Source organism: Physella acuta, unplaced genomic scaffold (genome assembly GCF_028476545.2).
Source record: "Physella acuta isolate Inbredline_101_S28 unplaced genomic scaffold, ASM2847654v3 ptg000066l, whole genome shotgun sequence".
Taxonomy (NCBI): domain Eukaryota; kingdom Metazoa; phylum Mollusca; class Gastropoda; family Physidae; genus Physella; species Physella acuta.
Window position 1 is genome coordinate 102,501 of NW_026731586.1, and position 11,807 is coordinate 114,307.

Sequence of the window (11,807 nt, forward strand, 5' to 3'; positions counted from 1 at the left end):
TTACATTTATGCGGATTTTGAATTCTCTTTCTGACTCGCGTCCGAGAGTCAAGCTAGACACTTTCGAGTTGGCTGTCAAACGCTCTACCCTTCAACCACACCATCCCACCCTACGCGCATTATACTTGATTATCGTCATTTAAAATAACAGTTACAAAAATACCGAAAACCAAAAAAAAAACATTTTCCGTACCAATACATGTATATGCTTTTTCAATCACAAACATACTGTATTGTCAGTTAAAATTGCGGTTAACAATAATACCGTAAATTCATTTTCAGTACCCATACATACCAGAAATTCACTCTCTTCCGTTGTCACCCCATACATACCAGAAACTCAGCATCTTATTTTGACACCCAATATATACCATAAATTTAGCATCTTATTTTGACACCCCGAAACATACCAGAAATTTAGCCTCTTTCATTGACACCCCATATATACCAGAAATTCAGCCTCTTCTCTAGTCACCCCCATACATACCAGAAATTTAGCCTCTTTCATTGACACCCCATATATACCAGAAATTCAGCCTCTTCTCTAGTCACCCCCATACATACCAGACATTCAGCCTCTTCCCTTGACACCCCATACATATAAAAAATTCCGCCTCTTCTCTAGTCACCCCCATACATACCAGAAATTCAGCCTCTTCTCTAGTCACCCCATACATACCAGAAATTCAGCCTCTTCTCTAGTCACCCCATACATACCAGAAATTCAGCCTCTTCTCTAGTCACCCCATACATACCAGAAATTCAGCCTCTTCTCTAGTCACCCCATACATACCAGAAATTCAGCCTCTTCTCTAGACACCCCATACATACCAGAAATTCAGCCTCTTACTATTACACCCCCAGACATAACCAGAAATTAAGCCTCTTTCATTGACACCCCCATACATACCAGAAATTCAGCCTCTACACCCCATACATACCAGAAATTCAGCCTCTTCCATAGATACCCCATACATACCAGAAATTCAGCCTGTTACCTTGACACCCCCATGTATACCAGAAATTCAGCCTCTTTTATTGACACCCTCATACATAATCAGAAAGACAGCCTATTTCATTGACACCCCAATACATAACCAGAAATTCAGCCTCTTACCTTGCAACCCCATACATACCAGAAATTTAGCCTCTTTGACACCCCGAAACATACCAGAAATTCAGCCTCTTACCTTGACACCCCATATATATCGGAAATCCAGCTTCTTCCATTAATACCCCATACATAATCAGAAATTCAGCCTTTTACCTTGACACCCCATACATACCTGCATAATATCAATCTCTTCTCTCGTCACCATAACGAGCTCGACCCAGCTTTCTCTGCTCTGCAGTTTAGGAATCGGGTACAGAAATTCCTTCCCGAACATAGAGAACTCGCCTGTTGAAAGTTGGTCATACGTCATAGCGTAAAGTCTTAACGATTAGCGTTATAAAACCTAATGGATCGGGTACAGAAATTCCTTCCCGAACATAGAGAACTCGCCTGTTGAAAGTTGGTCATACGTCATAGCGTAAAGTCTCAACGATTAGCGTTATAAATACCTAATGGATCGTGCACACGTTGAATGGCACAGCTCATCTGTTTACCCTAATAAGGAGAGTAGTAAAGTACCCCGATTGTCCTCTTGGCGGGTGAAGTAGAATTCACCTGTTTATTTGAACTGGGCATATGAAGCACCCATGTCCAGCCGTCTTTACTTCCCGAAACTTGAGTCAGGTACCCAGCCGAGTAGGTGGGCTCGATTCAGGGATTCAAACTCCGGACTTCCGGATTAACAGTTTCATGCTCTACCATTCGACCACACCGTCACACTAATAGGAATGTAGCAGGCAGCATTCGCCAAAAAAAAATCCACTGAGATTCCAATATTTTTATAAATAAAAAACACTTTTGTTTAGAAAGTAAATTTTTGCCGCTTGCCTTGTGGTTTGTGAGTTGGTTTCTTAAGATATGTTTTATTACCTTTTTTGAAGGGGTGTTGGGATATCGCCATATTAAATAACATGCAGTTGAACAAAGCGTGGGTCAGTAATAATAATTTTTTATGTTATATAACCTAGTGTGAGGGGTGGTGGATTATACATGTTATATATCTTAATATTAGGCAGTGGTGCGTCAGTAATGTCTCATTTTTGCGTGGTGATATGTAGTGTTCTATGAACATGTTTTATAACACAAATATTGTGCGTATTTTTAAACATTCAAAAGTGTGGACATCAGAAATAGGTTGTTAGCGTGTGTGCATTACATTGCAGCTGGCAAAAAAAAAACTAGCATTAGTGCCGCGGCTTATCTGGAAAACGATCACCGACCTGATCACACCGACTACACTGACTGAAATATGATGAAAATTTTACCTGCAGTTAGGTGCACAAGTAGCAGTAAAGCTGAAGTAGTCTTACTCAACACAAGGGAGACCATTCTCGTGAGACAGTTCTGTAGATAGTAACAGTACCCGGTTTTATCAACTGGATGAGTTGGCCTGCCGGAAATTCACAATAAAGAGGAACTACAAGACAGTCTATTTGGGGATTAGTCCGTAGAGGCGAACCGGTTATGAAATTTTAGTAGTTTTTTTTTTTTAAACAAAATCAAAGGGTTAGGAGTTGATTAAAAAATATTTCGCCAGTAAATGTTATAATTTCATGTTAATTCGTTTCGACGACGCGGGATAGACCCGTATTTTATATATTTAACGGTGTTTCCGTTCATGTAAGCCAAATTATATTTCCTGTTAGTTATGATAGTATGTTTGGATTAATACGTCAATACACGCAAATATCACGTATAAGGATGCGTCTATAGTAAGAGTAAGGCTTATGATTAAGGGAACCGACTAGTAAGGTTATTTTTTAAACCGAATGGCCTATGGGACAAGTGAAGTAGAGTTCACCTATTCTCGGCGTATGAAGGATAGTGTGGTCAGCACTATACCCATCCCTAACATGAATCAGGCGCCCATCAGAGATATATAGAACGTCCCTGAGTCCAAACAGCTCTAATGGGTAACTAACTCAAGTTAGAGAAAGTAAAGGTGGCTGGGCATACTGCTGACCACATTGTACGGACTTGAACCCGGATCCGATCTCGTAGCATCAGTAATACTCTTCCATTTGACCAAGCATTCCCATACGGAAGCCAATAAGCCGATAATGGCCTAAACTAGAGTACAAATAGATGTCTAGGATCTAAATAAAAGTGGCTAATCCGAATCGTATACTGTTAAGGTATCGTTTTAAACGATACGACACTTACTAGTCGTTTAAACACCAAGGATCTGTAATATAACGTCTCGGTAATCGAATATGTGACCTACGTACAAAGGACACGCTTTCAGTACAAAATCAACTCACAGCTAATGTGTTTACCAACGATTTCATACTTTGTTTCCTGCTACGTTTAGTGTACAAGGAAATAAGTTCACCTACATCCTGTTCACACACGGTGCGGGAAGGTGCGCAGTATGAAGTCCCATTCTAGAGAATCTTACCTAACATTTAATTAAGTTAAAGGTAAACGTGTAAAATTAACTCTTGATAATCGCCACCACTTCCAAAAAATCTAGCCACACTATTCTATTACGAGAAAAATGGCCCGTTGAGGGTGAGATACAACGGGCGCTAGGTTGATAATGTTGTCTTTTCCTCTAAATCGGAACTAAAAACAAATCACCAATTCAACTTTAATTTTAACCGGAAACGAAAAATGCCATTGAAAACGGATTTCTGACCAGAATCGGATATATAACCGGAATTAAGCTTGATCTACGCTTAGTTACTGCATATTGATACTACTAAACATAGTAGAAGTCATACTCCTAAACCTTGCACCTAATCTCAAACACGACAGAGGTCGCATTTGGGGGGGGGGGGGGCTCCGCCCCACGTTTTACTATGAAAGTTTGTATTTTGCTTGTGTTTTCTCTATAGCGTTCTTGTCAGACAGACAGCGAAACTATTAGTATAGATTACTCTGTTAGCTACCCCAATTGTCTTCCCCTCACAGTTTCTACCCGCATCTTAGCCCCCTCCCCCCCCCCCCCCCCCGCGGAAAACATTCTGACATTACCCACAAAATCGAACCTGAATAAGATCATATCAAACCTAACCTAAGTTGTAAGGCAAGTTAGGGTTAAGTCTGTTGGTTAGGGATAAGGTTAGAACTAGTTTTTTTTACTAATTTCACGTTTATGGGTGATAAAAAAGATTCGTTTTTAGACCAAGCAGACGGAGTAGAGTATATGAAAGGATAATGTGGTCGGCACTATGCCGCCTTTACTTTCCCGGAGTTAGGTACCCATCAGAGGACACATAATATACGCCAACAAGATCATACACTTTGTATTGTATATAAAACGCTAGAGCCAGTAAATTGCATTTAAAATAAATTACATAACAATAAGAACATACAATATTAGCGATACATTTGTATATGAACAAAAATTTCTGCTACCACATTATCTTTCTCGACACTTAGGTATTTTAGTATGCTTTTCATATGTAAAGTTCGAATTAATTCGTTAAAACCTCTATTATGATTATATAAATCAATATATATATATATATATATATATATATATATATATATATATATATATATATATATATATATATATATATATATATATATAGGGTCTACGACAAATTCCCGAAAGACGCTTGCCCGAATGCCGTTTGCTCGAAGGCCGATTTCCCGAAAGGACACTTGCCCGAATGCGACAAATGCCCGAATGGACACTTGCACGAATGCGACAAATGCCCGAATGGACACTTGCCCGAATGCAACAAATGCCCGAATGGACACTTGCCCGAACGCGACAAACTTGACTTAATTTCCCAGTGAGGGCTGTCATTGGTAAAAGTATATATTTTCTATATAATCAAATGCCTGACTTGAACTCTGGTCGCAATGTGTCTTAACTTAAAACATGTCCAAAGTAGACATAAAAAGTACACCTTGGTAAAAATATTTATACTTTCTCAAGAAAAAAAAAAGAACAGTGGTGTGTTACATGAGTCTGTGTGGTCTAGCGATACAGCGCTAGACCGCTAAAGTCTCGAGTTCAAATCCAAGTTCAAGTTAGTAGAACGTCCCTGAGTCCACCCAGATATAATGTGTACCTAACTCGGAAAAGTAAAGGCAGCTGGGCATAGTGCTGAACACATTATCTCTTTATACACAACTTCTAAAGTGAACTTTTTTTTTTCCATCTGCTGCGCATCACTATTTGTGTGCATCACAATTTGTTTTAATCGCGCTTATAAAAAGACACGACGGAAATGTATTGAAATGAAAGGATGTGATAGCTCCAAGAGTTACTTAGACACTGATGTTTCTGTAAGTGATTAGCCTCGAAAATCTGAAAAGCTTGAGAACATTTTTATCCCTGCTGCTGATAGTTCCTTCTAATCCGTCTGGATAACCTATTGTCGTAAGTACGTAAAATCGACCGAAGCTAGATCTAGTAATGTTAAATAAAAGTGATGGATTAGCTAAATACAAGTGTATTGTGACACATTTGCATACATTACAATACATAATGGACGCGAGGGAGTAAAGTTTCAAAGGTATTCGAGAGGCAAATAACATTTTTAAAATCATACACGGCGTAGTTACAATTAACATGGTTATAAAATCCTGTCGGTCGGGGTTTTTTTTTTAGGACTTTACTAAAGATTGAATGTATTTTATGTTTTTAATATTTTCGGTAACTAAATAAAAATTAAAAATAAAGCAAAAACAATTTGGTTTGCACGTGTAATGGCGACATAAACAATGGCATCCTGCTATTCGATAAGCTACCATAAATTTTATTGTACACATTGTAAGCGAAATAAACCGGGAATGATCTCCCCTAAACTTTCTCGAATATTCTTATATAACACTACGGAAGATGGCAAATCACGATATAGACATGATTTTTAATCCTTTTTTTATTACTTAAACTTTTTAAAATATAATTAAATCTCATAGAAAAAGAATTTCACACCAATTGGACGAAAAATAGTACGTGTATAATAGTGCGGAATAATATTTGTGCTTTATAAATTCATATGCGTTTTTGAGAAATCGGAAGTAGCGTAATTTACTTATTCCGGTCAACGGAAATTAATCCAAATTTGAAAAAAAAGGCAGAGGATTAGATATCTTACATTTAAACTTTCGTTTATCTATCTGAAACAATACTCAATTTATAGGTTTTTGGAAAATTGAAAGTAGAAAAAGTTCCACTTAAGGCTATCGGAAATTGCTGAAAAGTTGATACAGAACAGCAAATTTGATATAATACATATATGAAATTTCATCAACCTAGCTGTTACGGTACTCAAGTTATCGTGTTTACAGACATACATACACACATACACAGACATACGGACAGAAATGCAAAGTCCAGTTTTCCCGACTCAATTACGCATAAATCAAAGTTTTGATATATCTGGATTTATAATTTTGGCTCAATTAAAATAAGTCCTATATTCTCCGGATGTGAAGAAGGACTGAGGTGTAAAACGGTGAAAACTGTCAAAACTGTCAAAACTTCATGTGATTTTTGTGCACTATTACAATACTTACTCCATACTCTGTATACGAGAAAGTAAAAAAAAAAAAAAGAAAACATGGGGTTTAAATTTTTTGCGTTGTTATTTAAAAACTTTATCTGCAAAGTTTTGTAAATAAAAAAACAATGTTGTGGGGCTGTTAGAAAATAATCACGGATTCCTGTACAGCCAATTAATGTTTGTCTTACGAAAGTGAAGAAAATAAATAGAAATATAGCCTTAAACTCAAAAAAATATTTTCAAGTTCTCTGGATTTGCAACTTTTATTACATTGATTCTAAAAATAAATGTTAAATTTCTGATTTATTTTTAGGCTTGTTTTTTATTTATTATTTTTACGGTTGCTTTGATTGCAAAGTCTAAAAAAACACATTTTTTAATCCATGTTAACAATATGTCGCTTCCTTTGTTTACTAAATAAATTCAATGTCTAAATATTATATATATATATATATATATATATATATATATATATATATATATATATATATATATATATATATATATATATATATATATATATATATATATATATATATATATATATATATATATATATATATATCAATTCAATAAAGACAACATTTATTTTATACAGCAGTGTTTGAGAGCAAGATTTGCTGTATAAACAGCGACCATTGGTAAATTAGAATGGGTTACCCTGAAATTCTAACAATAAATAGTGTAATTTAAACATTCTTAAATTATAAGGCAACTAAGTTAGCAAGCTTGGTTGTATCGGTGTCTTCATTGATTGCTAAAAATGTAAATAAAATTATTTAAAAATAAGGTATACGAAATATTTTTGTAGCATTGTAAAACATAAATCCTCGTAAAATTGCAAGTTAATTACTACAATTTAAATAGTCACCTTTCTGTCACATTACCAGCTACGGTCTAATTTACTGTCACGTGATAATGTGTAATGGGTGGTCAACAGACACGCCATGGAGACCACACCTGTGTCGCCACAGCTTCTTCCTATATGAAGAGTCGGGTCTAGGACATTAACCCCCTCGTCAATTACCCAGGGAATTCCCCTGACATTACCCCACGCAGCAAATACCCCCATGTCTGTTACCCTCTGTCCATAACACTAACCAAAGCCCTATCCCTAGCCCTATCCCTAGCCCTAGCCCTAGCCCTGGCCCTATCCCTAGCCCTAGCCCTAGCCCTGGCCCTAGCCCTAGCCCTAGCCCTAGCCCTAGCCCTAGCCCTAGCCCTAGCCCTAGCCCTAGCCCTAGCCCTAGCCCTAGCCCTAGCCCTGGCAATAGCCCTAGCCCTAGCCCTAGCCCTAGCCCTAGCCCTAGCCCTAGCCCTAGCCCTAGCCCTAGCCCTAGCCCTAGCCCTGGCCCTAGCCCTAGCCCTAGCCCTAGCCCTAGCCCTAGCCCTAGCCCTGGCCCTAGCCCTAGCCCTAGCCCTAGCCCTAGCCCTGGCCCTAGCCCTAGCCCTAGCCCTGGCCCTGGCCCTAGCCCTAGCCCTGGCCCTGGCACTGGCCCTGGCCCTGGCCCTGGCCCTGGCCCTGACCCTGACCTAGACCTAGACCTAGACCTAGACCTAGACCTAGACCTAGACCTAGACCTAGACCTAGACCTAGACCTAGACCTAGACCTAGACCTAGACCTAGACCTAGACCTAGACCTAGACCTAGACCTAGACCTAGACCTAGACCTAGACCTAGACCTAGACCTAGACCTAGACCTAGACCTAGACCTAGACCTAGACCTAGACCTAGACCTAGACCTAGACCTAGACCTAGACCTAGACCTAGACCTAGACCTAGACCTAGACCTAGACCTAGACCTAGACCTAGACCTAGACCTAGACCTAGACCTAGACCTAGACCTAGACCTAGACCTAGACCTAGACCTAGACCTAGACCTAGACCTAGACCTAGACCTAGACCTAGACCTAGACCTAGACCTAGACCTAGACCTAGACCTAGACCTAGACCTAGACCTAGACCTAGACCTAGACCTAGACCTAGACCTAGACCTAGACCTAGACCTAGACCTAGACCTAGACCTAGACCTAGACCTAGACCTAGACCTAGACCTAGACCTTGACCTTGACCTTGACCTTGACCTTGACCTTGACCTTGACCTTGACCTAGACCTAGACCCAGACCTAGACCTAGACCCAGACCTAGACCTAGAGCTAACTGTACCTTTTAGATATGCATGGGCGGGGGCAGATGATTTCGTCCCATTGGGGGGGGGGGATTTGACAGGTTTTAATTAAAAGGGGGTGATTAGTCCAGTAGGTAATGACGAGGGATCCATCCGGGGGGGGGGTTATTGACATGGGGGGTAGGGATAATGCCCTGTTCCAAAAACATTTTTTAGTGACTGTCTTAATTACCACAGATATGGGCTATCTCCGTGGTCTATGTATATCCCAGTATATCAGCCATTCGGGTAGTTTGATTATTTTACTGAAAGTTAATCTAGGATATGGCACTCTTTAAAACGAACAAAGGCGCCATTGTGGACAAATGGGAAGTCGCGTCCCCTAACTGTTATTTGTGGTAGCATGGCGTCATTGGGTGGTAGATCGCCCCATCTTGGTTCACGTGCCCATCTAAGCTGCGTGGACCAAGAGACATCATACGAACTCGAGTTCAGTTATCAATTCGAGACTTTCGAGTTAGATATCGCACTCTCTGCCACCCAACCAGAAGCTAAAAAATGTAACTTAGCCCTAACCCTAACTTATCACTTTTATTCCTAGATTGTTCAGATACAGAGCAATATTCTATTTATGATATACAGTGAGTGACGCGATGACGCAAAGAACATCACCTCGCAGATATCAATCTCACGTAGAAAAGTCACCTACGACCAACTCCGCATCATGTGACTTCACCATCATGGTTGACGGTGCCGAATTTAAAAGCCATCAGGAAATCCTGAGTTCAACTTCCGCATACTTCGACGCCTTGTTTAGAAGCAACATGAGAGAGACAAAAGAAGGAAGGGTGGAGCTACAGGGTATGACAAGTGAGACTTTCGCTGTTGTGTTAAATTTCATCCACCAGCGTGTCCATGGTCTGACGGCTGACAATATTGATGACATCTGGGATGCAGCGAATCGTCTGGATATAGCAATATATCTTAAAGAAATCGAACATTTTGACATCGATAGTTTATCCATTGATAACCTATGGCACTTTTATTTAAAAGCTGTTGATGTTAATTCCAACTACGTCAAAGACGGGTCGCTAAAGTTCATAAAGCAAAATTACGAGCATGTTTTTAGGATGAAAGGATTTTTGAATTTGCCGTTTCCTTTAGTGCTATCATGTATTGAAAGTGAGGAGTTGAATGTGAGGACAGAGGACTCAGTTCTGGAGTCGATTTTAATCTGGGTTTCTCATGGGAAATACCAACAAGGTGATTGTTTGACGCGTGACAGCAGCGATAAGAGAGCCGCGTGTAAGGATGATGAACTCAAAAACACTGAGGGTCCTTCTCATGACGACACTACTTCTAGTCAGTCGGGTAGTCTCATAAAGGTTGGTCAGAATTTTGACGATGGAAACGTAGCTGACGCTGGCGAAACAGCAACTGACACGCCTGGCATTAGCGTCAGAAAACATGGTCAGCACGGTGACGTAAAAAATGAGGACCATACTGATGACGTCACAAAATGTAACCAGACAGGCGATCGAGCAAGTTATCTCGCCAAACTAATGTCTAGTGCCAAACTAACTTTAGCCACCGCCAGTTGCCTACAAAGTTTACTCAAAAACCCTTATATAATCCAATGCACAGAAGCCTATCACGGAATACAAGAAGCCCTGAAATACAAGTGTGGGGTGTATCCTTTAGAGAGCGCCATATTGACCCCTCTTCGAACTAACAGCGGAAAAAGAAATTGCTTGGCATTTGTTAAAAAGAGATGTCTACACCTCTACGATTTGGAGAGCAGGACTTTAAGTAGCACTAAGCTCGAGAATGTAAAAAGAAGCTACAGAAACTTTGTGTCTGTTGTCTCGCTGGGGTCAAGACTTGCCTTCTTGTGTGTACAAAACTTAAGAAATTGTCCTTTTGCAATGCACAAATGTAATCTTTTTACTGTCCTTTTGTTAAATGAAAACAAAACTTTATCAACCTTATATGAGTTGTGCAATCAACAAAATGCCTTCTTACCTTTATTCAGCGCAAACAACCAGATAATTTGCGTTAAAAAAAACGATCGCTACGCTGCAACCCGAAGTCGTATCGTGGATCCTTGTATGTTGAAAACGATTACATTAAACCCCGGTAGAAACTTTTTCCCCGTCTGTATGTTTGAAAATGAAATTGTGATGTACGAAAAGTATTTCATGTCCAATAACCTAACTCACGATTTAACAGTCAAAACTTACAATCTGGAAACAAAAACCCTAACAACAACCAAAATACCAAATGTTGGTGGACAGATTTTTCACATTGTGGCCATACACAAAGACAAAGACACTTTTCTTTTACTGTCAAGCGGACTTTTACTCTCGGTCAAGAGAGATTCTAACAAGGCAGTCAAATTTACACCGGTGGCTCATCTCTGGCGAAACGTTCAAAAATTTATAAACGGAGCCGTGATCTACAAAAATGAGCTGATTATGTTTTGTTCAGAATGGCCCATGTCACATTTAACGGTTTTGACGACCGTGCCGGGACTGTTCAACAAGATCAGTGTCGTCGAGCTAAGAGAGGAGATATTGAATAAAGACATGGTACCTGTGATTGCGCCGGTGTCCTGGTTCAGATAATCAGCAGTGAGGTTTTGGCAGTGCTTCTATTGTCCCATCACTGTAGCTCAACACATCATATAACGTTAGCGTTTATGCAACTATAACATTATATTTTTTTAAATTTACTGACTACAGACGACATTTCTGTACAATCAGCTACCTTGATCAAATTCCATCTAATGTTTTTACATATACATCACTATTTACACACTATCTTGTGTATTTTATTATGGTTATCACATTTACCCTGTCGGCTATTAAAATAAAAAAAAAAAAAAATGTAAACAGATTTTACACTTTATTAACGTACAATGCGTTTTTTTTCTTTCATTTGTAATGTGACAAAAAAGTGTGTGTTGCCTCACCAAGTTGCCTCCACACCAACAGCCTCCACACCAACAGCCACCACACCAACAGCCTCCACACCAACAGCCTACACCAACAGCCTACACACCAACAGCCTACACCAACAGCCTACACACCAACAAAC

At 39.5% G+C, this 11,807-nt stretch overlaps 2 protein-coding genes across 5 annotated transcripts in view; one reads left to right on the forward strand and one right to left on the reverse strand.

The window, feature by feature from the left end:
- Nucleotides 1-3,402, reverse strand: part of LOC131951630 (uncharacterized) — a 44,677-nt gene extending 41,275 nt beyond the window's left edge. Inside the window, exons 1-3 of the mRNA XM_059313973.1 lie at nt 3,278-3,402; nt 2,380-2,458; nt 1,287-1,399 (exon numbers count right to left, since the gene is read on the reverse strand). Of these exons, the coding sequence (XP_059169956.1) occupies nt 1,287-1,399; nt 2,380-2,443 (177 nt within the window). The 5' untranslated portion in view covers nt 2,444-2,458; nt 3,278-3,402. The remainder of the gene's footprint in view (nt 1-1,286; nt 1,400-2,379; nt 2,459-3,277) is intronic.
- Nucleotides 3,403-5,291: 1,889 nt separating this feature from the next.
- LOC131951597 (uncharacterized) lies at nt 5,292-11,567 on the forward strand. 4 transcript variants are annotated; one of them, XM_059313940.1, is made up of 2 exons: nt 5,292-5,359; nt 9,313-11,567. In XM_059313940.1, exon 2 carries the CDS (start codon nt 9,365-9,367, stop codon nt 11,333-11,335), a length of 1,971 nt encoding a protein of 656 aa, XP_059169923.1. In that variant the 5' UTR covers nt 5,292-5,359; nt 9,313-9,364; the 3' UTR covers nt 11,336-11,567. The 4 variants fall into 4 exon arrangements, with proteins under 4 accessions (XP_059169923.1, XP_059169907.1, XP_059169931.1 ...); XM_059313924.1 differs by having other exon boundaries at nt 5,346-5,457; XM_059313948.1 differs by having other exon boundaries at nt 5,346-5,453; nt 9,354-11,567.
- Nucleotides 11,568-11,807: the final 240 nt, after the last annotated feature.